The 27656-nt window shown below is 39.2% G+C and overlaps 1 protein-coding gene across 1 annotated transcript in view; it reads left to right on the top strand.

Annotated features, from left to right (window-relative positions):
- Positions 1–27656, top strand: part of B4GALNT3 (beta-1,4-N-acetyl-galactosaminyltransferase 3) — a 95495-nt gene that overhangs the window by 59923 nt on the left and 7916 nt on the right. Inside the window, exons 3-17 of the mRNA XM_042467868.1 lie at positions 2427–2522; positions 3050–3140; positions 6407–6507; positions 7571–7638; positions 8453–8531; positions 11350–11416; positions 12540–12683; positions 13707–13816; positions 15643–15743; positions 17213–17292; positions 18322–19333; positions 20685–20977; positions 22216–22369; positions 25349–25421; positions 26327–26480. Coding sequence (XP_042323802.1) covers positions 2427–2522; positions 3050–3140; positions 6407–6507; positions 7571–7638; positions 8453–8531; positions 11350–11416; positions 12540–12683; positions 13707–13816; positions 15643–15743; positions 17213–17292; positions 18322–19333; positions 20685–20977; positions 22216–22369; positions 25349–25421; positions 26327–26480 — 2623 coding nt within the window. The remainder of the gene's footprint in view (positions 1–2426; positions 2523–3049; positions 3141–6406; positions 6508–7570; positions 7639–8452; positions 8532–11349; positions 11417–12539; positions 12684–13706; positions 13817–15642; positions 15744–17212; positions 17293–18321; positions 19334–20684; positions 20978–22215; positions 22370–25348; positions 25422–26326; positions 26481–27656) is intronic.

Below are 27656 nucleotides of genomic sequence, written 5' to 3'. Positions count from 1 at the left end.
AGTATCCTCCACTTTATCCTTGGTTTACGTCCCGCCCATATAAACCTTGAAATATCTTTTTTCCATTGGTTAAATAGTTGATCCTTTAAGACTATTGGCAGGTTTTGAAAAAGGTACATTATTTTTGGTAATATATTCATTTTAATAATAGATATTTTTCCCAATAGTGAAACTTGTAAATCCTGCCATTTGGTTAGATTATTTTTAATTTCAAACCATGTTTTTTTATAATTGTTGTCAAATAGTTCCGCCGTTTTTTTAGTCAGATTTATTCCGAGATATTTTATTTTATTTTGTATTTCAATCTTCGTTTCCTCTTGAAGTAATTGTTTTCTGCCTTCCGCCATGTTTAATACAAGCATAGATGATTTTGTTCATTTTCAGTCTGCACCTATTATAACACTAGTTAATACTCCAGCCTCATGAGGGCTCTCTTGCACATTTTATAAAACCTCCTTTCTAGTTCCCATCCAGCATCCACCATGCATATGGTTATCTTTAGGCCGTCCTGTCCCCCAAGAAATATCATTGAAGCTGAACTTGCCACCTTATCACCAATGTTTTCCAATTTGGGGGGCATTCTGGCAGGTGTATAAGATATTGGAGGGAGTTACATGTTGGGCATCCAAAATGCCAGTTTTGAATAATATGGGTTTTAAAAAAAATCACGTGGGACATTTTTGTATATTTTTAGATGATCTAGGAGCTTTGGTACACTGGTGTCACCCACCAGGGGAAACAGGACCAAAAATTGGCCCCACTCTCTCCACAGTTGCCAACCACAATTTACATGCAATTTCACAAATCATTCAATAGAATTCAGTGGAATCAGAGGCAATACAAGTGGTGGAGGAGGGGACAATGCAATTCTGTGGTCTGGTTCTGGGGCAAGTAGATGAAAGAGGATAGGGCAGTAGTTCCTTCCCAAGAATGCATTACTCAGGGTGAAGAACCAAGGGTGGATAATCATTTTCATAGAGCTACCCTGTCATTATGTGGATGCAGCAAACCTCAGCCCAATATCTCCTTTGTTCCTTGAAATTCCCTTGTGAAGCAGGGAGTAAGGTGCCTGGTTGCCAAATTATTTGATACAACAAGGGCAGGTCCAGTTGATTGAGAGTCACTGATCCAGTGTCACCCAAGGAGTTCCATAGATTCCTGGGAACTGATCCTGCATCTTTCAAGTTATAGTCAAACATACTGACTACTGGATCTCTGTTAGTTCCCAATGCCTAGTCTAGGACTGATGCAGACCAAAGAAGAGGATTTGTAACATGTTTTGCTACTTCTTGGTTACATTCAATACTGGACACCACAGTGGAGTCAAACATTCAGTGAGGGAGGGGGTATGTAAGGTGCTCCTGCCATCCCATTTGTGTCAGTATCCTACATGAGTTATTTTCACCCTTATTGCACTTCTGATTAGGCTGTCACTCTATGTATGTTTTGCTGCCTAATCGATAGTCTGTTTGTTTCTCCAGTTTTTCAGTCATGTGTTTATGTTAGCTAATTTCTGATTAAATTCTGTGTCTCTAGTCTTGTTCTATTTTTTCCAGTTTAGGATTTACAAGTTAACCAAGTGAACTCAAAGTTTAGACAATTGAATGCCAGCAATAGAAAACAATTGCCATATATATATAGTCATATATATGACTATAATTTGACATCATGTATAGGCCGAGGGCAGGTTTTGGAGCCAAAATTATGGATAGTGCCATGGCCCATGGATAAGTCGAGGGTAAAACTTGGAGGCTTCTTCAGTGTGTGTATGTGTACACACAGCAAGAGGGACTCTAAATGAGGCTTTTTGCTTCAGCATTTCAACTTTGGTTTCACTCTTGACTCCCCAGACAACAGCAGCCAACATGGACAGGAGAAGGACTCTGTTTAACAGCAATCATAGAATCACAGAGTTGGAAGAGACCACAAGGGCCATCCAGTCCAACCCCCTGCCATGCAGGAACTCTCAGTCAAAGCATCTTCAACAGATGGCCATCCAGCCTCTGCTTAAAGACCTCCAAGGAGAGGGACTCCACTACACTCCGAGGGAGTATGTTCCACTGTTGAACAATCACCCCGGACTCTTTCTGCTTGGCTCAAGAGAAAAAGAAACTCCCTGCCCAGGAAATTTGAAAGAGCTGCTATCACATTACCATACTGACTTATAAATAAGTCAACCTGGGATTTTGAGGTCAATTTTTGGGCATAAATTTTTAGACTGATAGATGAGTATATACAGTAGTCGTGCTAGATCAGTTCTTTCTAATTAGTTAGTTGAATAGTCACAGTATATAATATTTCTCTTAACTATTGACTTTGCCAAGTCAGAAACCACTTGAAGGCACACAACAAGAACAACAACAACATGCTTATTAAAGAGATTATTAGTAAAAGGAATGTCTCCTTGTTCTTCCTTGTGTTTGCAGTTCCAAGGTCAAGCCAATCTCCATGTCTTTGAGGACTGGTGTGGTGGCTCTATAGAACAGCTGAGGAGGAATCTCCACTTCCCATTGTATCCTCATGTGAGTATTCTATAGCAGCCTTTAGTATTCCCTTGTGCCAAATGAAGAGAGAACCCTCACTTTCTAAGTTCTGCATAACCTGCTAACTGAAGTTAAGAAAATTATGTTTCTTTATTGACCACTAAAGAATCATCAGCATAATCTGCTGGCTGCAAGGAGCACACAGCTCCATTGTTGCAATAGCCCCACTGGCTGTCAATCCATTTCTGGGCACAATTCAAAGTGCTGGTTATGACCTTTAAAGCCCTACAAAGATCAGGTCTAGGTTTTCTGAAGGACCATATTCTCCCTTATGAACTGGCCAGGACCCTGAGATCTGTTGGGGAGGCATTCAGGGAAATGAGGGTCATAAAACAACAAACACCTTCCCCCAAAGCCCTGTCGTTATTTCCAGAATAGAAATTATTCTGAATGAACTATTCCTTCTTCCTAACTACCATGTACTTTCTCCTCTTAAACATGCCATTCCTTTATCTTCTTCCAGCTTCATTTAATAATTGTATTTTTTGCTTTCCTTGTTCTTTCAGACACGGACCACTTTGAAAAAACTGGCAGCATCTCCACATTGGAAAAACTATGGATTGCGTATATTTGGCTATCTGCATCCATTCAGTGATGGTGAGGGGAGACTTAAAAGGAACTCATGTTGCAGGAGAGCCAATAAGAATTTTACACAGAAAGCATGTTTCTCTCTTCTCACTCCTCAATTTTAGAAAGGTTCTCAAACAGTTGTTCATGAGCTCCTACAAGTTTATGAGGTCCATTCAGCTGGTCTGCAGAAAGGTGGGGAAATAGTCAAGAATATCTGTATCTGACCTTGCTGTGCTAAGAAACATCACACTGAGCTTCACAGATCTCAGCTCCTGCAAACTAAGCGTGATGCTTGCATCAGAAAAGCAGTGTAGCAGTTATATATTTGCTTTTGATTTGTACAGAACAACAGCAACAGAAGTTTCATAAGTGGTCCCCCACAAAATATTTGAGAACTATTTATCCAGCCATGTGAAAAACTAAAAAGCTGTAGTCCTATACTCATTTGGGAAACTGAGAGTAAGGCTGTATCCTCACTGCAGAAATAATGCAGTTTGACACCACTTGAACTGCAGAAATAATGCAGTTTGACACCACTTGAACTGCTATGGCTCAATGCTATGGATATTGGGATTTGTAGTTATGTGAGATATTTAGCCTTTGTTAGCAAGCTCTGGTGCTACAGCAAACTACAAATCCCAGGATTCCATAGGGTGAAGCCATGACAATTAAAACTGTCAAACTGCATTGATTGTGCAGTTTGGTAGCAACATCTGCAAAAGAATGCTGGTGTCTCACAAAACTACAAATCCCAGGATTCTGTAGGATGGAGCCATGGCAGTTAAAGTGGTGTCAAACTGCATTAAGTCCCATTGAATTGAGTGGGGTATAATATTAAGTACAGTCGGCCCTTCTTATAGACGGATTTTTTATACACGGATTTAAGCATACATGGTTTGAAAATGTTCCAAAAAAGTATAAATTTACCTTGGTGTTCCATTTTTTATTAGGGACACTATTTTGCTATGTCATTATACTTAATGGGACTTGAGCATACACAGATTTTGTTATACACGGGGGATCTTGGAACCAAACCCCAGCGTATAACAAGGATCCACTGTACTTAACTTTGACTAGGTAGTGTAATGTGGGCATAGGCAGTATGTAGATTGTGTATGGTTCTCCAAACACCAGGTTTCCAGCCTCTACTCCCTCCTACTGTGATAGAATAGCAGATGCCATGCATGTTTTCAACAGAAGAAGATATTCTGTTCTGTGATGGAAGGAGGTCCTTATCCAGAGGTTCTAGGGATTTTCAAAATAGCCCCTTGGCCCAGGAGAATTGCCCACCTTTAATATGATGTTTATGACAATTCCATTATTTGATCCATGACTGAATTTCAGAATGCCCTTAGCTAAACACAGTCTGATTTATTACAGGACTTAGGTTAGACTGGTCAGGAAAACAGGGTTCTGAACCAAAAACGTTTAGTCTGATTGTACTTGGAGCTGTAAAACTCTATATTTGTGTGTGAGTCCAGACTCTTAATAGGCTATAGGCTCTTCAATATACAAGATAATGCTATGTTTGGAGGAGGGTTATATCTGCCCTGTATGAGTGTATTCTGTCTTGTCTGGGTTTTTGCTTTATCTTCCTCAGGATTTGTCAGTTTTACTCTCCTCAACAACTCACAGTCCAAATCCCCACAATGCCAGCTGGTAGAGCAGCATACTTTTGAACATTAGAAAGAGAGAGAGAGATACACATTGACACACGCACAAGTTTGATACTGCCAAACAAAGCTGTCTTTATTATACCTGCCACCTAGCATATTTTGGCAGGCAGAGTAGACACAAAGGATAGAAATCAATCAATCAAACTGATGTATATCGAGAAAACAGTTGTTTGCTTGAGATTTCTGTGTTGTATTTAATATCATGACAGGTGTACACCACAAGCTTAAACTGGTTTGATTGCTTTTGTTTCCTTTCCAGAAAACCCTGTGAATTACAACTCTGTGAAATGTCTTAACAAGTTCTCTGGCAAGTGCACAGAACTGTAATTGTCAGAGATCTTTGCAGAAGGAAGGGAGGGGACTGTGACCATTAAAACCCAAGTTAGGTTTGTAGTGCAGATGTAATTGCTATGCTGAACAAAACCCAGTTGGTCAACCTACAGTATGCATTCTAATTCCTTGCTCTACATGTCATAGGAGGCTTCCTGCACTGAAGAAAAGAGAGGGTAGGCAGGAAGACAGACACCTGGAGTCCTTAATGCTACACAATTATAGAACTATATTTCTGCTTTAACTGCCATGGCAGCATCCCATGAAATCATGGGATTTGTATTTTGATGAAGCACTGGGACTTTCTGCATGGGAATTGCAAGTATCCTTCCCTAAACTGCAAAGTTGAGAATTCTGTAGGATTTTGCTTGATAGTTAAAGAGGAATCATAGCACTATAACTGCAGCTAGTCTATGACTCTGGAGACCAGGCTTCGATTTCCCTCTCAGCCGTGAAACCCACTGGGTGACCTTGGGCAAATCACACACTCTCAGCCTCAGAGAAAGGCAATGTCAAACTTTCTCTGAACCAATCTTGCCAAGAAAGCCCCATGGTAGGTTCGCCTTGGGAATGTCATAAGTCAGAAACGACTTCAAGTCACACAACAAGAAATGGTTAGCGTGGTATAATGATTTGAGCATTGGACTAGGACATTGGGAGACCAGAGTTTGAATCCTAGTTCAGCCATGGAAACCTACTGGGTGACCTTGGCCAAGTCACAATCTCTCAGCCTCATAGAATGGCAATGACAACCCTCATCTTGAATAAACTTGTCAAGAAAACACTATGATAGGTTCATCTTAGGGTCACCATAAGTCAGAAATGATAGCTGTACAACAACAACAACAAATGAAATGATTTGCCTTGAATCCCACTGTGGGAGAAAGGCAGGATATAAATCCTTGAAATAAATGAAAGGGACCCTGAATTTTTGCAGAGCATTCCTAGGTGTTCACTAGTGTAAAGCAGTGCTTCTCAGGTTATCTGATGTAGGGGACTGGCAAGTTTATTTTTCTTCCAGTGTGCCAGGAAGTAGCACTATATTTGCACCCATTGGCTACAACATTTACTTTTCTTTTCTGGAAACTCAAAAGGGACCAACAGGCTTTGGGAACTGATGTCAGTGCATGGACCATTACTTTATGTAGCACTTTTGTACAGAATTAGCTCTCTCCCCATGTCCCCAGATTCCCAAGAAAGAATTAAATTCACCCTCCTTTTAATCAGAAAAAGAATTCTCTCTTCCAAGTGGAACTTCTCTTGTTAATGTCAGGAATCTTGTCCTAGGTGAGTTTCAATTTGCCATCGCTGCTGATGACAATGCAGAATTTTGGCTGAGTCCAAGTGAGAACATCTCAGAACTGCAGCTGTTGGCCAGTGTAGGCAAGGTACAGTATCTGCTTTCTGATTTCTTCGATTTGCTGCTTATATACTTGGGAGATACAGGAAAATACATTGTTCAAGCCTTACAGTGCCTGCAGCAAAAGCAGTATGTCAGTAAATTTCATAGTTGTCTTGCTGAGCTTGGTGTACAGGCAAAGACATTTTGAAAGAGAATTTGCCTTCCCTTTTAGTAGCCTCTGTGCTCTCTATAAGTCCTTCCTCCCCTGACATTACTCCCTCAAAATGTGTTTAAGTGCAGCTGCCATAATTCCCCAGCCAAATAGGCTGAAGAAGGCTGCGGTACCCTAAAAGAGCCATTCCAGTTCATTACAGAAGAGAAGATGAGGAGAGGATTTAATTCCACCCTTGTTGAAACAGATTAGAAACATTGTCTATGTCAGTTTTTGTTAATTGTTTTGGGGTCATATACCCTTTTGAGAATCTGAAGAAAACTATGGCTCACCCTCCCACAAGCAAATGCACACAAACACATAACACAGAAAAAACTTACATACAGTTAATTTTACTTCATCAATAGTACAAAAAAAATAATAATCATGATGAACACTTAAAAAACCATTTTTTTTTTGTCTGAAAAAAGCACAATGATGACTAGAAGAATTTAAAGTGAAAGAAAATATTTTCAAAAAAATTACAACTAATTTATGGGCTCCCTGAAGCAGATCTATGAACCCTAGGTTAAGCTAAGGCTCTTCTACTTCCACTTAGGGTGGCAAAGACTGACTGTACCCCTTTGCACACCTGGCAGTGTTATCACAGTGGGCTTCCCTTCAAGACCCCTCTCCCCATAAATTCATACTTAGGATAGTTTGTATCTCCCATTCTAATGTTTTCATCTTTGGGCTATAATAATGGGATACTCTTCTGTCCTGAGATTCTGGAATGACTAAAAATAGCAGCCATTAACACAGACTTCTCTAATGAATCATTGAGCAAACACTGTTTATTCTGTGGTTGGGTGCATGCAATTGCTCAGTAAAGTCAATGTGTGGCAGCGCCATGTGAACGAAGCATAACATAAAGGGAACCTTCTGTGTCTTTGGGCAGACTGGGAAGGAGTGGACAGCACCTGGGGAGTTTGGAAAATTCAAGACCCAAATGTCAAAGCCGGTGAAGTGAGTGAAAAACATATTATTTCTATATTGTGTAGCCTCCTATAAAATCTGCTTACCAGATTTTCTTGACCCATGATTGAGGTACTAGCTGGAAAAAGATCCTGTTGTCTTGTCTTTAGCACAATCTGCATGCATGACGTTTTTAAAAGATATCTTTTTAGAAGATAGCAAGATAAAACGTTTGCAAGTGGGGAGAAATACATCCTGTCCTTCCTACCATTGATTGCACTGTTCTGTTAAATTAACTTTGGAGTGCCCTCTTGTGGCTGCTGGTATTTCCTGGCTGATTCTCCTTCCCCTTGACAGATAAGATAAATTTACCTTTAAAAGTTTCTTAATCAAACTTCACGTATGGATTCATGCAGTAATTGTTGTTCATGTGTAGATTGTCTGTATTATGTGAGAGCTTAGTCATCTGAAAATTGTTCTTTATCATATAATGAGTTATTTATTTCTCATGATAATCAGTTCCACAGGCATATGTTCAAGCTCTTAATACTGTAGTGTGGTGGTGGTGTTAGTTGGGGGGGGGGGTTGATTGATGGGTTGATTGGCTGGTTTTATTGCACACTTCCCAGAAGTCAAGAAAACACTAGAATTCAATAATGCGATTTATTACTGGATCGCTTTGAAAAAGCTTGATCCCACAATTTGTTTTCTTCTTGGAAGATTACCAGACTGATAGGATATATCTCTTCTTTGATAAAAGGATAGTCCAAAATGATCTGGCTACTTTGGCATCTACTTAAAATCGTTGGAAGATATTCTGCATCCAGAGTAACAAACACAGGCTTTTCTCTCTTCCCTTTCACAGATTGTCATCCACAAATAAGTACTACTTTGAGGTATTACACAAGCAAGATGACAAAGGAACAGACCATGTGGAAGTGGCAGTAAGTGTTCAGACTAGCATCCATGAATTCAACCATTCATGGCTTGAAAACACTTTAAAATGTATAAATTCCAAAAAGCAAACCTTGATTTTGCCATTTGATGTAAGGGACACCATTTTATAACCCCACTGTATATAATGGGATGTTCATAGATTTTGGCTTCCATTGGGGATCCTGGAACCAAACCCTATTGGATAACAAGGGTCCACTGTATGTCTGTTGTATGTATCAACACTCCAGTCCTTGTATTTGCAGCAGAAGAGTAGGAGGGAAAACATGCATAGTACATTTGCCACTGCAATGCATCTATCTTTTGTATTCAAAATTTGACTTAAATGTTAGTAAAAGGAAATGTACAACATACTGCAGACAGTTCTGTTTTATGGCTATGTACATCTATGTTCTAAAGGTTAACTGTGCTAGCCTTCCCTGTTGTGTACAATCTTATCATTACCAGTCGTAACATAATTTATGAATAAGAACCGACACTGGGAAGGGATTCATTGCAGCCATGGAAGACAAACACAACCCACTAGTCGTGTCACGCAAGCCCACTGGGATTGAATAAATCTTTTTAATTTGAAGCCTACTTTTTTAAAATGGATTTTTAAAGTATGATTACAAAAAAAAGCAAACCAACAGGAAAAGGGTAAGTATATAGGATATGAACAAAAGTTAGGTAAATGCATTCATATAAAATGACTATATTTCCAAAAATAAAGTTTCTTGAAATTTATATCTATAAAATACACATTAATTCATAGCTAAAGCAGTAAGATCTTCTTACCATTTAACAATGTATGATAACTACTTATGTTTTCACTTTTGGAGTACATGGCACTTTGCAATAGTAAAAGCATGCAGGATCAGATAGCATTGCCCCTCAGCTGAATTCCACATCACAAGAATTTAATTGAAAAGACCATAAACATGTTATAAAATCAATATGTTGTAACACATCCAACCAGAAAGAACAATAACTAAATATGTCCGCATTCTATGCCACAAGGAAACATCTCATTACATTGCAACATTTAGTTGAAATAGATAGTTTCTTTTGAAAAATACATGGCCTTGTCCAATACACCTGAAAAATCAATTTTTGCTGTATCAACATAGTTTCAGCAGCAAAGAGGTTTTAGATATTAAAGCTGGCACAGTTTTCCATTGGTTCATTTGCACATGACAAACTGACCCACTCAACTCTAATTTTCTCAATTTCAAATTTATTGCTTTCCAAGAAACATTTATATAATGTGTAAATTTCATTTTAATGTTTCCAACACAAGAAGGGTGGCTGATGCATTCAGAGCTGATGCTTGATATATAGACACGAAAAGATATTGTAGTTACAAATAGTGCGGTGGGTAACAACACTGAATTAGGTAACAACACTGAAAAGAGTAAAAATTCTTGGTTTGGATCAATCAAATTATCTAAATTAAAGAGCATGTGGTCAATCTTTTCCCTTTAATTGTGTGTTCCTGCATGGCAGGGGTTGGACTGGCCGACCCTTGTGGTCTTTTCCAACTCTATGATTCTAATCCATTTCTTACATCCAAATGATTGTCTTGCAATGTTCAAATCAGGATTGTGTTATAGAGTTAGTTTAGCATATTGTGAAACTAACTGACAAGATAGAGTACACCAAGCCATCCTGCCAGCAGAAATCACAGGGGCATAATCAATTTCTTCTTTAAGTCAACAGAACCTAAGGTAATCCATCCCAAAGAGGTTACAACTAAGTTGATTCCAAAATTGCCCAAGGAGAAATATTTGAACTATTCACATAAGTGGGAAAATATGCTTTGTCAAGTCTAGAAAACTAGATCCACCTTCTGAAAACAACAGTTGCATACTTTTAAGTGAAAAGCAGAGCGATAAGGACCCCCATATACATTTCCTAAAACAGTGCTGACTTCCTAAAAACAAACCTGATATCTCTCTCTCTCTCTCTCTCTCTCTCTCTCTCTTTCTCTCTCAAAGGACATAGTAAAGCATTCATTTTAACTATGGGCCCAAACAGACAGGCCAAAATAAAGCTGCTTCAGGTCACTTTGGAGGTATGCTGTTTAAATGCTGCATGTGTCTTAAGTGGCTGGAAGCCACGCCAAAGTCATGCTCCCCGTCCTAAGGACTGGAGCACAGCTTTGGCACAGCTTCTGACCTCTTAAGATGTGTGTGTCATTTAAACAGCATACCTCCAAAGTGACCCAAAGCAGCTTTATTTTGGCCTGTCTATTCGGGCCCTATATTAACTTTACCTCAAATACTTAATTTGAGTGTTGTCCACACCTTCCTGTCCAGAGATATTTCAGCAAATGACAAATTCAGTTTTATCATTTGAATATGCCCAAATCTATAATATTGTCTGGACATCAGCAAAACTCCCGGTTGGCAAAAAATCCAGAAGGTATATTAAGTCCAACACACATAGCGTCAAACTGAGACCAATTAACAGAATTGCCAGGAAAGGCATTGAAACTGTTGATTAGTTAATATCACACTACACTGTCATAACACTGTTATTCCACTTCAGTTGCTATGGCTGCCTCCTATGGAATTCTGGGGTTTGAAGTTTAATGAGGCCTAGAGTCTTGTTTAAGATTTGACAAACCACAATAAGTCCCAGCATTCTCCACCCTATCATCCCTTGGAAGTTTTGAACTACACCTCCAATAATCCAGAGCCAGGTTGGCGGAGACTGCATTTGGCTTCACTGCTTAATTGTTGTGCAAGTCAGTTTCAGATAGTTTTCTAATTGTTTTCACAATTGACAAATGTATCAGTTTTATATGCATCTGTCTGTCTCTTTCAGTGGAAGTTGAATCACCCAGAAACCACGTTCACAATTATCGACTCTCAGTTCCTCTCCCTTTATATTAGTAAGTATCTTCCAAACAGAGTTCATAAGGCTCCAACAGTTTTGTCTCTTATGATGGGAAGGCTTTCATGGCCAGCATCCACTGTTTTTAAGGGTTTTGTGTGTGTGTGGGGGGGGGTTCATTCCTGATGTTTTGCCAGCATTTGTGGCTGGCATCTTCAGAGAATGCTGGCATGGAAGTGAGTGTGGTATATATATACTGTGTGACCCCTGGTTGAGAGAAAGTGATTTACATGTTAATCTGTGAGTTGGTCAGTTGTTGAATGGCAAGGACACACGTTGTCTATTTAATTTGTGATCCCTTGTTTGCTGGGAAACTCCCCTGACCCTGTGTGGTTTTCATTTGCACTTGCTGGGTCTTGATTCTGGTGTTTTTGGGGTTTTTTAAAGACTGTTAGCTAAGTGTTTCCTCTTTCCTGTTGAAGTTGTCTAGGTGTTTGTGGATTTCAATGGCTTCTCTGTGCATTCTGACCTGATAGTTGTTGACATGGTCCAGAATTTCAGTACCCAGGATGGTTTATAACATGTTATGCTACTGCATAACGTTTTTATCTTTTATCTGATTTTTCTGGCTGACCCAGTCTACAGTGTCTCTCATGTTCCTTGATCCGTGTTTGAAAACTGTGATGGTCCCTATGTAGACTTGTTCTCGGCTGCACAGTATGCGGCCATGAGAGGGTCTCCTAAGAAGGTGCACCACAGCCTAGGAGCAGCCACTGTGAAGACTCTTCTCATGTTCTCACCAAACACACCTGTGAAGCCTATGGGTTGCACCTAGTCCTTTGCACGATAAAATCTGGATACTTAATGCTTAACTTGTGGTTTATTTTGTCAGTTGGGCTTTTATTTTATAAACTGAGATTATTTTAAATGATGCAGATTACTCTGTCTTTTACATGTTTTCATATTACCTTGCATTTTAATGTTATATGTTACTTCTTATTTCATCTGCACAAAGAACATGGGTCAGTAGATGACCATACAAATCCACCAGTGACAATACTTAATTTTTTAAAAAGTATTTTGGGAGATTTGCAATATAGGCAATGAAAAAATATTTCTTGCTGTTCAGAGAAGACAAATTATTTATCCTTTCCTTGTTGTTGTTATTATTCTTGTCTTAGATGAAACTCTTTTGAAAATGGATAAGGTTGACCACATTCCACAGACACTGGCTACTCATAAAAGTCGGATTCCTCCCAATCAGGCCGCAATGGAGCATCCAGCAGACATGCTAAAACCTGATCCCCGAGACACCATTTATACAAGTAAGCATCATAGCTAAAAGCCATAGCTCATCACGAGGCATGCATTGAAATGCCAGGGCAGGGATAACCAACTTCTGTGCCTGCAGAGGCCTCTTTAATTTCCAAAACAAGAAATGTATTTCCCCCACAAGCTAAATTGTGGGCAACCTTTTACTTTTTTTAAATCTCAGCTTCTCTCATACAGATAGAGCTACAAAGGGCTAGGTCCAACCCATAGGCTGTCACTTAGCTATTCCTATGGTAGGATAATTCTTAAAGATAAAAATAAAATAAAAAAACAAATGCAACATTGTTGATCCATAGGGGGGCAAAACACACATTTGGAAAATGTTATAGGACCAGCTAAAATGCCACTAAAGTTTTTGAGGTCTCCAGAACATTTCCTTAGGCTAATTTAATTTTTAAAAAAGCCACTCTGAGAGCCTTTAGGGCTGCAGGATGGAGTATAAATACTATAAATAAATAAATAAATTTATACTTGAGTTCTGGAAAACTTGAAAGCTTACACACTTTATTTTAAAATTGAAACAGCTACTCCATCTATTCCTAAGCTGACATACCAGATCAAATCAAGCTAAGTAGGTGACTAGTGAAGTAAGAGAAGAAATATGTGGAAAGAACTATAGTATTAGTGGAGTGCAAGAACCATCATGGTGTAGTGGTCTGAGTGCTGGGCTTGGATTCTAGGGGACAATTCATATCCTTGCTGTGCCATGGATAGCCACAGGGTCATCCTGGGTAAGTCACAATCTCTCATTCTCAAAGGAAGGCAATGGCAAACTCCCTCTGAACAGATCTTGCCAAGAAAGCCCCATGATAACCTTAGTGTTGCCCTAAATTGGAAGTGACCTGAAGGCATACAACCACAATGTTAGTAGAACATAGTAGTCAATATGGTACAAACCAGCTTGAGATGGCCTCCACAGTGGTATTGCATCTGTAATAAATGACTTAACAAGGAACATGGAACTACTTTTGTAATTGCCTCTTTATCTGTATCCCACTCCCCCCTCTGCTTCCTAGTGCCTATCATAAGAAAGTCACAGATTCGCAAGATCCTTCCAGACTGCCACTACAAACCAAGCTACTTGGTCAAGGGACTTCCATTAAGCCGATACCAGGGACTCCAGTTTGTAAGTGTTCTTTAATTCAAGGCTTTGTCCAGCGTGCATCTGCATAACTCAAGCTTATGTTAATGAAGAATTCATTATAAGGAAAGTGCAGTTTGTTGTCCATGGTGGCAAGTTGTCATTCAACAAATAGCAATAATAACATTTTCCTCAATTCCATTTCTGTTTGTAAAGTCGAAGGCTTTCATGGCCAGCATCCATAGTTTTTTGTGGGTTTTTTGGGCTATGTGGCCATGTTCCAGAAAAGTTTCTTCCTGTTTATTTATTGAGTTAAAGTACCAACTATGTGCACACTGTTAGAAGATGGTAGCTGGATGTGTAAACCCATGTTCAGGAGTTACCGGTAAGATTGTTCTTTAGGAGCTAATGATGTTCATTGTTCTATTCTTCCAAAAAAGGGGAGTGGGATCAGATTTTCTACATAGTTCCTTGTATTGCACACTTGATTAGAGATGGAGTGGCTTAGTGGTATAGACACCAGTTCTGATGATTGGAAGATTGGAAGGTTGGCAGTTCAAGGCCCGGGTGCTGCATGATGGGTTGAGCTCCTGTCACTAGTCCCAGCTTCTGCCAACCTAGCAGTTCGAAAGCATGCAAATGCAAGTAGATAGATAGGTACCACTTCTCAGTGGGAAGGTAACTGCGTTATGTACAGTCATGCTGGCCACATGACCACCAGAGAAGTTCTTGGACAACTCTGGCTCTTTGGCTTAAAAATGGAGATGAGCACTGCCTTCTACAGTCAGTTATGACTAGACATTCATAGCAAGGGACTATCTTTACTTTTAATGCACTAATGTAACTCAGATAAACTACCACCTAAGGTTAGTTAGTGTTTATTGCCTCATTTTTTCATAATTCTTTCATTTGAGAGAGTCTTGCTACAAACCTGATTTTTAAAGCAATTCACTTTGAACATATACTCAAAATTAAAATAAAATAGGAATGGGTGTGGTCCTCCAGTTATAATTAAATTGTATCTCTCAACATTCCTCGCTATTGATTAAACTGGCTGGAGCTGCTGGTACACAAACGTCTGGAAGGCTACACAATTCCTACCTCTAAAATAAAAGAATTACAGCACCGTGCTAAATGTTTGTACTAGGAAGTAGGTCCCATTGGATTTAATGGGCTTACTCATATGTGCATAGGATTAGAATCTGCATTTCTCAGTGGAGCTAGATGGTATCTCAGATTTGTAATACCTTAAGAAAAGATCACCTGCTGTTCTTGAGAGGCACTTAATGGATATCTGTGTAGCATAGATATGCACTTACACTGAAATAGTAACCAGCATAACATTCTTGTCTGTTTCTATGATTGATAAGGTTCTACAGGGTGAGAATTGTACTGGCCTCCAGATATTGATGAATTTCAGTTCTAAGTATCCCAAGCCAGTATGGACAATAGAATACAGTACCACATTATACCCATTCCCTCTGTTAGATCCCAAGACTTTAAAATAATACAATCCAAACTTTTCTTAAGGTACCTTGCATTTAAGAGTTAATGCAAATCAAAAAATTAGAAGATATGTGATTGGCTATCCTCTTTCTTTGGGGGGATATGTGACTACATAATTAATTCTTTGTTTGGTGGCTTTACTATTCAGAATTATGTGTTTCTCAGAATTCAGTATACCTACATCTATGTACATTTAGGGCATAATATGAAAATACATTTCATACCATTTGATTTTCAGATTTTAAACAAAACCCTCTATGTTTTAATTTCTTTTTTTTAAAAAAAAGTCTGATGGTCCTGATCATAAAAACTAACTCTGAAGTTTAGTACTGATGATTTTATCTTATGTGGATTTCTTTTTCCAGGTTCACTTATCCTTTGTATATCCCAATGACTATACTCGGCTGACCCATATGGAGACACAAAACAAGTGCTTTTACCAGGAAAATGCCTATTATCTAGAAAGGTAAAACCATCCTAGTTAACTAGAAAAAAAGATTTTAGCTTTAGGAGCGAGCTATTGCTAAGCTAAAAAAATATCATTAACCCTGTTGCTACTCAAAGTTGTACAATAACATGGGTCCTACTAAGGCCAGTAGAATCACAAGGTTAGAAGGAAGTATGTAGTGTTCTGGAAATTCATTTCTGGAAATCACGTTTTCAAATTCTTTCACAAAAATATAACTTTTCTGAGTTGAACGCTGTTATTGGCATGGATAAGAGGCAATTAAGAGAATTCCTTTTTTGGACTGATTCAAGAAAAGATCTGCAGTCAAATAGGACATCACAATTCTCCTTTCGGTTCTCCTTTTTGAAGACTGAACATTTTAGAGCCAGATATTTGACTAAACTCAAGTCACCCACTTTAAGAATTGCCTTCACTGAGCTACGACTTCAGTTAATCATTAACTGTTAATGCCTACTGCGGTTCTAGATGGACGTTACAACAAAGTGCCTTTTGAGTACAGACTATGCATCTGCAGTCAGCCTCAGGTGGAGGATATTGTTCATTACTTGTTAATTTGTCCATTGTACAGCAACCCTAGAAAGAAATTTTTAACACCCTTGCTGACAAACAAAAGTGGGAGCTCTACTATTGATTCGTTCCAATTCCTTTTGAGTGATACCAATGATTATGCAACACATAGAGTGGCTCTTTTTGCCATGGCTGCAAAAAAGATTAGAAAGAGAGGGTTAAACAAAATTGCCATAAATTGCCATGGAGACACCAAGTACTAATTAGATTTTATGATTTTATTGTATATGTTTACTAATATTTAGGAAAGATGTCTCTTTTTCCTTTTGTCCTTTTTAACAGTTAACTATTTTAACTGCACACTAAATGTTGAGACATTTTTTGTCCTCTGTATTCTGTGCCTTTTGTTTTAAATGTTTTATGTTTTTTGATAAGCTCTTTTTGTCATAGCCTTTGGCTAGTACAATAAATGTTAACTTGATGTAGTGAAAATAAAACCATTTGTGCCCAAACAATTAGATGGCTATTAAAGAAGCTATTTTTCTTATGTGGACTGGTTAATTTCTTCTAAAAAAGAAGGAACAGAATTACTTTGTCCCCATATTAGGAAGTAGAGGAAGTAGACTGACGTCTATGAAAGCTCATGCTGCCAACTACTATCTTTCAGTTAGTCTCAAAGGTGCTACAAGATGATTCTCTGCATACTGATTCCACAGACGAACACGTTTATGTCTTTGAATTGCTCCACAATCTGTTTAGGATTAAAGTTACAAGAGCCCTGCCCTGTATCTAAACTGGCAATCCTAATAATGCAGTCCATGTAAATCTATCTCTAAATAAGTCCCACATGCATGATTAAGATTGCCTTGTCATGCAGAATCAGAAGGTGGTACTAAATGTTGGCCAACTCAACAGTGAAGCAATTTTATATGCTTAATTTCCCTTTCTAACTCTTGCAGATTTGGATTCTCCAAGTACATGAAAATGGACCAATCAGAGGGCAGAAACCTAGATTCTGAGGAGATAGTAAAATTGCCAGGTATGCATCTTCACATAGACTTTTTTTAACATATGCTGTTCCCAAATATACACAATTTTATATGCTTTTTTGGCACATAAAAGCGTATTACAGCATTCAGAAAGCTAAGAATGCTGAAGGATTACTGTGTTTCAGTTCACATGTTAGCTCAGGAAAGAACAAATAAAGCAGGTTAACATTAAAAAATAAACAAAACAAATTGATTCCCCATTCTCAAACTGGATGAGGTGGTAATATGGTTGGCTGTTTTTTCAGTGAACAGTGGTGTGATTGAGTCATAACTGCTCATGGGTTATATAGAGAGCTTTTGATTTTGTTTTGGTTTTTAAATGTCCCTTGTCAAATGTTGGCATTTGCAGAATGTTTTGACATAAATGAGAGTACATAAAATATACACATATAGCTTTGTCTCTCTTGAAAATAATTGATATGTCTCTAGCCTAGGAAGAAGGAGCAGGGAACAAGGTGGATTTCGGTGAGGAAAGAAGTTTAGGAAACAACATTAATAAATTGATCAGTGAGCGAGGGGAATCTAGAGACTTTGCTTGCCCTTTCTTTTGCCTCTCTGTTTCTCTCCTTAATCTATATACTCAAGGCTTTTTGCTTCCTTTCTGCATGCAGAGGTCACTTCCCCCTTGTCCCAAAAGTTATAAGCTAGTAAGTCCTTTGTCTCTCTGTCTGGGAAGAGAGCATCCATGAGGCTCCTACCTCAGGATAGATGCTAGCCAACATCTATACATGTGAGCCAGCCCTAGTGGCTCTTCTGTTGAACATTAGGTAATCTTCTTTTGTCTGTCTCCTTTCCTATCCTAAAATGGATTTCTTGAAACACTAATTGTACATTTTTCTCTTTTACCTTAAAAGAATACCCTAAGTATTTTCTCCTGTTTCTACCACAAGCTCATATTGCACTGTTTTTTCTGAACTCTGCTTGATGCACATTCCTACAAGTTCCATTCTTTTCTCTGTTCAGACCCTGGGGACAGAATAACAAAGTATAAGATATAAAATTGTGCATTATCTTTTCAGGCTATGAAGAAGGAAATCTTGATGATGCTCAATATGTTGACTCAGAAAAGGAAGATACAATTTCTCCATTAAATCCTACTACACCAAAGTCTGAACAGGGGCCTCTTCTGACCACGGGGTATGCCAATGTTTATGATTATTCCCCACAAAAGCATCGAAATCTCTTAGCAATACCTGGAAGAATTACACAGAGCAAAGAAAATAAGAAACAGAAAATAGCTTCAGTCAGTCAGAATGACAGTAAAGCCAACACAGGAGGAATTTCACCAATGAGGAAGCCTCCTTTGAAAGAAAGAATCAAAGTAAACTCCAGAAACTCTTCTAATCATGACAGGACTGTCCATGAGTTATCAACTACCAAGAGGAAAGTGGGAGATGAGGGCTTCCAGGTTAATAAAAAGTCCAAAGTGGCAAGAGAACAATACGCCAGGCACAGGGAAACAGTTGAAAGGATCACAAGAGAACCTAGTCCAGTTCAGTTAGGTTTTAGTATAAACAGAAACAAGAACCTATCCTTAGACACCACAAAAACAAGAAGGCATGTCCAAATATTGGAGAAAAGAACTGAAAAGGCAACCCTTCAAGAAAAACCTGTTCATGAAGACCAATGGCTTAATCAAGTGGATTCATATATAGCCAAGCATAAGGCAGCAGATGCTGCAAATGTCATTTTAGGAAGGGTCAATCTGGATTCCCACCACACTTTCCCTGTCAGGACTGATTCTGCCCAGCCAACAGTGCAAGAGAAGAAGGATGGAGGGCAAGTAGTGGTTCTGGAAGAAGAGGAAGAAAAAGCTGATGAGGAGGAAGAAAGCTTTGAATACATGCCTGTGTTTGACCAGGTAGTGAACTGGGAACAGACTTTCCAGGCAAACAACTTGGACTTCCAAATGCTGCGAACAGATTGGATTGATTTAAACTGCAACACTTCAGGGAACCTCCTCTTGAAAGAGAAGGAAGCCTTAGAGGTCACTCAAGCCTTCCTAAAGAAGCTCAACCAGAAGAACAAAGGGTAAGACAGGAGGTATTTTGCAATCTCTCTGATCTTTATTTGGAATAGGAACTATAGTACAGAGCATATCACAGGATTATAAATTGCACATTTGGGGTCTAAGCAGATCGCTCAAAATACCCTCAGATCTTATTGTGAAATGAAGAACAGGTTGATTTTCCTCTTTGACAGGGAGGTTTGGGGCATATTTCTCTATAGCCTTGGGGAGCAAATAATGTGGAATGCAACTTCTACATACCCTGATCCTTACCTTTTTGACATGGCCCTTGGACAATAATGTCAATGTATGTTAGCCTAACCTGCAACTTCTTATTCCATGCATTAACAGAACCACTAGCTACAGGAGGGAGATCAAACCAAGATGCCGACCTTTAGCTGTTTAGGACTGGACCTTGCAAGCAGTTGATTCTAGGCTGGGTGGGACTGAGGATTTTGGAAAGTATGTGATGCAAGGAATGGATGAAAGGCAGGGGATTATCTATGCTACTGGTTTTAATTCTAGTTTGAAAGTCATGCCCTTGCCATAGAGAATCCTCAGAACTGGAATTCTGTATGAAGGCTAGGGATCTCCAGGAACTCGGCTGATGGATATTTTGAATGTAGTGTGGTGTGCTTTTATTTTTTTATCCTTACATTAGATTTTAAATGTGTTTTAAATTGTTTTGTTGATGTGCTTTTAAATAGAATTGGTTGATTATGTTTACTGTAAAATGGGATTTTAGCTGCACTTAGTTTTACATTTTTGTAAGCTACTTTGAGTCCCATGTTGAGAGATATATATGGAGCATTAATTAATTAATTAATTAATCTGCCTTTCTCCCAGCAGGGGACTCAAAGCAGCTTACAAAAATGTAAAACCAAGTCCAGCCAATGCCAGACCGGGTCCAGTAGTCACATGATAATTTCTGCCAAGAAGTGACAGTTCTCAAGAGATGGAAAGTTTGAGTGGCTTTTTGCCATTTTTACAATGGTGCTGCATTTGTTCACATAACTGTGTACATCTGCTTGGTAGATATTTATACCTGTATCTGTTGCACCTTTGATTAATGAACTAAAAACTACTCAGATCAGAGGTGGGCGTACCCCTTCACAGCAACATCTTCTGCCCATTCCTCCTTTCATCCAGCTGCCCTCTGAACCTCCCATCTATCTTGTGGTGGAAAATGGGTCTTTCCTCCCCCTCCTGCACTCTTGAGCAGTATTAGGCAGTTTTGTCAAGGGAAATACTAGGTTTCAGGAAAAGGGTACAGTGCAGATCACACAGAGTTGAGATGTATCAGGCTTGTGAATTTGTACTAGGTCAGATACAGCCAAAGGTCCCAGTGAGCAAACAGGATTCTATCAATTGCAGGCGATTCCAGCTGCAGCGCATTGTGAATATAGAGAAGCGGCAGGACCACATAAGGGGCAGCCGATACCTTCTTGAGCTGGAGCTGGTGGAGCAGGGAAAGCGCACTGTCCGATTCTCAGAATACATCTTTGCACGGGACTGGCATGGTGGTAGCAGCAATGAGGAAGAGATTATGAGGAACCTAGCATGGGGCCGCCGGCGTCACCTCATGGCTACTATGGATGAGCCAGCTCTTTGCTGGCCTTCAGGCTTTTCCTGGAATCATCGTGCTGTTGTCCACTTCATAGTGCCAGGTAAGCAGTGGTAGCAGGGGATAGAGGAAGGCTCAGCTTTGCAGTGGACTGGATATTTTGGATATTGACAAAAGAACAATAAGAGAATGATGGAATCTGACTCTGTGGTACTTATAAAGTCTGTAAGTAAGTCAGTCCTTTCCAGTAAGGAACGTGAAATGTCTGTACCATGGTTTTTCTTTGTGTTTAGCAGCTGTACCTTATTTTGACTTTTTTGGTTTGCATCTAGCATCCAGCATTACATATTAATGGTTAATTTCCCTATCATCTTGCTTAACCTTCCAAAATCTGGCCTTCACCATCACATATTCCAAATGCTACTACAAGAAAGATAGCCAGCTAGTATCATAAGCCATCATAATTGGTTCTTTGGTTTTCACTCCATTGCTGTCATTCCTATAAATGTGTGTGTGTTTGGTCTAAGAAGCTCCCATTCAAAGCATTTCATAATTTATGTTTTTGGTTTGTAAAACAACTTGTGATATGAAATTCAGAGCTCATCTTTTATCCATGATAGAACTCAGGGTGGTTTACCTGAATTGGTCTACCATCCAAGAACCATTCTTAGTTGGTCTCCCATCCAAGAACCAGACAGACCCAAGCTTTCTCTGCTTGAGCAGAGTGGCTGCATCAACCAGAGGTGGGAAGGCCACATTTATCCTTAATGGGACCTTGTAAGGCTCCACTATTCCTACTTGCACCCCACCAAAAAAAGTTTTATTTGTTCCCCCTTTTTACCCAAAATGGCCCACATGACCCCTAGGGGACACATGGCCCACATGTCTCCTAGGGGATATGGGAGCAATTTCATTATGTCTTGGGGCTCCCTCTTAGAGAGGAAGAGACCTATCTTTAAAGGAAGAAGTTTGCCAGAATTCAATTTGGGGAGGTGGTAATGGAGTCCTGGAGGGACTCTGGGAGCTTTACAAATGGCCTTGGAGGCTTCATTTAGCCCATGGGCCACTATATCCCCACCTTTGTCTTAGACCTCTGCAGTTATATTTTAAAAGTGCATCTGTGCACTTAAAAGTAGCTGAGCAGAATTGTTCCTGAAGGAAACTTGCTTTACACAAGTGTTGGTGTTTCAGTGCCCTGTAGAACGCCTTACCCCCTTGACAAAACCAGAGTAAATTTTGCAAGCTTTGTTTAACAAAATAGCTCAAAGTGTTTTATATGTAGAATTGGTCCTAAAACCAGTTTTGCTCTGATTTTATTTTTCCCTTTGTTCCTTCTGTCAGTGAAAAACCAAGCGCGCTGGGTGATGCAGTTTATTTCTGATATGGAAGAGCTATTGAAGGTTACTAAGGACCGCTACTTCAATGTTATCATCACAGACTACAGTAGTGATGACATGGATGTAGAACAGGCTCTGAAAAGGTCCACCTTGCGCAGGTGAGAATATAAGTATTACAACAAGCACATCTACAAACAGCAATGAAGTCCACTGTATATACAGCTTATAGGAAGTGGTGGCAACATAGCATTCCCCATGTAGGGATGGGTGAGGAGAGCAATTTTCACCCCTGCACAGGGCACTTGTGTTGTTGTTGTGTGCCTTCAAGTCATTTCTGACCTATGCTGACCCTAAGATAAATCTATCATGGGGTTTTCATGGCAAGATTTGTTCTGAGGAGGCTTACAATTGCCTTCTCCTGAGGCTGAGAGAAAGTGACTCACCCAAGGTCACCCAGTGGGTTTCATAACCAAGCTGGGGAATTGGACTTTGTTCTCCAGAGTCATAATCCAACACTCAAACCACTTGGCCACGCTGGCTCTCCTATGGTGGAAATGACACAACATCACTTCTAGATACTATTTTTTCCCATCTTTTATTGAACTTTGGCCATTTTTCCTTGGTGGGGGGAGGGGGACGTCTAGGAGTTTCAAGCACTTATGTGGCCTTTCCAACTTACCCTCCCCAGATATAGAGATATTTGCCCCCTCATCTGCCTATTTCCCCCCACCTACCTTTATGTCTATTTTTATTGAATGTTTTTAATGTTTTTAATGCTATATCATCATTGTTTAATTCTGTTTTAATGTTGGGTATGAGGGGGAGGGGTAGGTTTACGGATTGATTTCCCCCCCCTAATCTTACTGTAACTTGATGTGTTTTATTGTTGTAACCCGCCCAGATTCTCCGTGATTGGGCAGGCTAGAAATAAATAAATAAATCTAAATAAATCTAAAAATGTGTGCACCTTCAAGTGGTTTGGGGCTACTTTGGGGGTAGAGAACCAGCTTGATTTTTCTTTACTATTTTGGGTTGTCTGGAAGCATTTGGCCCCTAAAAGTGGACTCGTGTAACAGTGGACTACTCTAACTTTATTGGTTCAGCAACTGTAATAGCATTTGGTCAGATGTATTCCTTCCCTCCTGCTTTCTGAAATTGCTGAATTTAACTATTGCTGTTGCTAGCCAAGCTGGAGTTTCTTATTCAGTTCAGATTGTGAAGCTACCATTTAAAGACCCTGGGTTAATCAGGATCTCTAGTTAGCTTTAGTCATGTTTGATATCATTCCAATGTAAATGTGTGTCTAACTTTGGTATTAATTGCAGTTCCTATTTAACTCTGATTCTTTAAACCATAGTTTAAGTTACAAGGATAAGCAGAAACGAGTTTTAGCTTTTCAAACTATCAATACTGCTATAGAGTTAACCATGGGTAGATGTAGAAAGGGAATCTGTGCATCATAAAAGCCATGGGCTATGGAGTGAGATGGTCTAGATTAATAATAATAATAATAATAAAATTTTTATTTATATCCCGCCCTTCTTATAATCAGGGCGGCGTACAACAAGGATTAAAATACAATCAAAACACAAAGACAAAAAAAATTAAAATACATATACAGCAATCATATAAAAATAACAAACAAAAAGCCCCATAGCCCAACCTCTTGGCCACGGAAGAGGAGGGAGGCCCACAGGATTTTATTCGGGGAATGCCTGTTGGAACAGGAAGGTTTTCAAGTCCTTCCTGAATTGGGCCAGGGTGGTGGACGAGCGGAGCTCGGTGGGCAGCATGTTCCAAAGGGCTGGGGCAGCCGTGGAGAATGTCCTCCGTGTGGTGGAGGCTAACCTAGCCCCAGGCACCTTTAGTAATTGCTGCCCAGACGTTCTGAGGGTGCGAGGTGGAATATATGGGGAGAGGCGGTCCTTTAGGTATCCTGGGCCCAAGCCATTTAGGGCTTTATAGGTAATTACCAACGCCTTATATTGAGCTCGGAAGCGAAGATTGCTTAGTAGTCATATTTTTGTTGTTGTTTTTATTGTTGTTAACTGTCATCATCAACTTCAACTTATGGCTATTTCATGAATGAGAGACTTCCAAGTCACTCTGTCATCAACAGCCATGTTTGGGTCTTGCAGACTCAGAGTCATGGCTTCCTATCCATCTGTCATGCAACTTTCCTCTTTGCTGTCTACTTTACCAAGCATAATTGTCTTTTCTAGTGGTCTTGCCTTCTCATGATGTGCTCAGAGTTCAACAACATAAATTTAGTCATTTTGGCTTCTACGGATCGTTCTGGTTTTATTTGCTAAGAGGCCCATTGGTTTGTCTTTTTAGCAGTCCACATTATTCATAGAATTCTTTTCAAGCACCACATTTCAACTGAGGTGCTTTTCTTCCTATCAGCTTGCTTCACTGCCCAGCTTTCAGACCCATACATAGTAACGGTGAATACTATAGCATGGATCATCCTGACTTTGTTATTCAGTGATACAGTTTTAAACTTCTGGATGTTGTCTAGTTCCTTCATGGCTGCCCTTATAAATCATAGTCTAATGATTTCTTGATTGTAGTCTCCACTCTGATTAACTATTGAGCCAAAGTATGGAAGATCTTGACCTACGTTAACATCATCTTTGTTTACTTTAAAAATAAGAAAAACCATCTGTAGTCATTATTTTTTGTTTTCTTAATGTTCAGCTGTAAACCTTACCTTGCATTTTCTCCCTTGTCTTTCTTTGGCAATTGTCCCAAGTCATTTTCTGCTAGTAATATGGTGTCATCCATTTACCTTAGATTGTTAATGTTCCTTCCTCCAATTTTCACACCTCCTTTTTCCATATCTAATCCTGCTTTATGTATGATATGTTCAGCATACAAGCTAAACAGATAAGATCATAAAATTCAGACTTGCCTGATCCTTTGGCCAGTTTGGAAACCATTCTATTTCTCTGTATTCTTTCCTAACAGTAGCTTCTTGACTTGAGTACAGGTTACTCATCAGGACAATCAAATGTTGTGGCACATCCATTTATTTATTTATTTCCTAAAATATATTTATTATTATGCAGGGAAGGCATCATGGCAGCATGTTTTGTCAATAAAAAACATAAAGTAATTATTGTCTGACTTTTCAGATACCAGTACTTGCGGCTGACAGGAAATTTTGAGCGCTCCGCAGGCCTGCAGGCTGGGATAGACTTAGTGAAGGTGAGCAATGGCAACCTGGCAAGTTAATCTGCAGAACCTTAGGTGATTCCTGTATGTATGCTAAAAACTAGTCAAAAATAATAGCCACATTTTCCTCATAAAACAGGGATGCACTTTTCCTCAGAGAACATGACTCACATGAGTATAGAAGTACAACCACTTGGAAAACCTGGTTGTACTTAGTTTTTTAAAAATGGATTGTTCAGAAAGCACGTACAAAGATGAAGACATTGTCTTCATAAGATATTTAGACAAATAGAAAAGAAGAGAGAGAAACCTCTGAGTGGACAAGGAGCAATGGATATGCTACACAACAGTACCTTCAGCATAAACATTAAATTAAACATGCAAACAATAAGTGGTCTCAGAATTTTGCTTAAAAAACTCCCCATAGAATTATCAGGATATCTTTTTGTGCAAACTTTCATAAAAACATTAGACACCTACCCGACAGGCGGGTCTCACATAGGGCAGTGCTGGAATAGAGATAGTCCTCCAGATATTGTTGGACTGCAGCCTCCAGCAGCGCTATCTAATGTAGCGAGTGTTGAAGAATATTGAGTTCCACAATTCACCACCATATGGAGCTCTCCATGATTCCATTTGAGGGTGGAAGGAGGAAGTTTGTAGTAATGGTATGTTATGTCTCTTTGACTCTTGTTATGCCCTTGCCTACATCTTATTGTTAGACCTAACTAGAATTAGATCTATGGATTTTGACTCCCCATTCAGCACCTGACTCATGGGGTCTACTCAGTTGGGTTTTACTAATAGGCTTCAGGCCTGTGTTGAGTTCATCCTTTCATGGATGAGTCTGGGACTCCTTCCACACATGTTTGCATGGTCCAGTTAAATATGGAGGGCTGTGAGGATAACAGTCTGAAACTCTCTGTCTCCACGTACAGGATTCCCACAGCATCATTTTCCTGTGTGATCTACACATCAGATTTCCAGCAGGGATCATTGACTCCATTCGGAAGCACTGTGTAGAAGGGAAAATGGCATTTGCCCCCATGGTTATGAGGCTGCATTGTGGTGCATCCCCACAACAGCCTGATGGTGAGGAGTCTTTTGTTTATTTCTGTCCATCATTATTAATGTGACATTGAACAGATTTAATGAAGTTCATAGTCTAACTCAGCTGTCAGTAAGTTTGTGGGATTTATTTTGTTTGTTTGTCCTTTAGGGACTCAAGGTTTCTCACAACATTTTTTTTAAAAAAAATGCAACTCACATATGATACATTGTAATACTAAAATGAAAATGTAAAGGTCATTAAAAATAGCAGCTGACTGAAATATTTTTAATTTTTTAAATAGTAAACAATTTTTACTGATTGGAGCAAAGGGCAAGACATTTGAAATTTAAAAAAATATGAGTGCAGAAATTTGTTTTTTTGAGGTTCAGAACTGAATGGAGTTCACAGTTTTTCCACATAGAAATTCACATCTATTTATCCCAAACTTTTTTTAAAAAATTATTACTTCAATTGCTTAATTTAGGGAGAGTAATTTTGTTGCAATTGTAGTTAAATAATTGGGCATTGGAAATCCTTGCTAATGTATTGGAAATCACAGTCTGAAGATTCAGAGCTGATCTCTGCCCATCCTAGTCTGGTCTCATTGAGATTGTTGAAACAGTGATTTAACAAAGGGTGTCAGGAGCATTAAGGTATCCAAAGTGGTTTTCTAATTATTATGTCTATTCTCAACACCCATTGTATTCTCCACTGTAATCTCTGGGGGGAATAAACGAATTGGGGGGATCCCAAAGTCTAGCAGAAGTCAGACTACAGACTCTTAGAAGTTGCCAACCCCTCCTGTAATTCAAAGTAACTGCCAACAGACCAGCATGAAGTATTCTTTACTATCAAGGTTTGTACGAAAACCAAAAGATATGACATAATCTGAAAGGTTTCAAGTCAGTTTTCCACTCGGTTAAGTATAATGTACTGTAATCACATGCCTGCTACTCCATAACATCTAATTCACACTCTCCACCTTTACACTGATGTGCGTGTTCTGCATCTAGGATGTACTTTTGCAGTTGAAAGCTCACATGATGGAAGACTCCTCTATTTAACAGGGGAAAAAAACTTTCTGCATAGAAAGCTAATATGCCAAGGAAAAGTCTAGACTTTTCCCTGCTTTACTGCTTGTCTGTGTACAGAGATTCCTCCTACCCATTTTCTTTTTCCACCTCTCATGCAAGCTATAATGGAACAACATGCACCCA

The sequence above is a fragment of the Sceloporus undulatus genome, chromosome 5 (assembly GCF_019175285.1).
Source record: "Sceloporus undulatus isolate JIND9_A2432 ecotype Alabama chromosome 5, SceUnd_v1.1, whole genome shotgun sequence".
In the NCBI taxonomy this organism is placed as follows: Eukaryota; Metazoa; Chordata; class Lepidosauria; order Squamata; family Phrynosomatidae; genus Sceloporus; species Sceloporus undulatus.
Note: the sequence above shows the minus strand (reverse complement) of the source record. Positions and strands in the feature narration are given on the sequence as shown.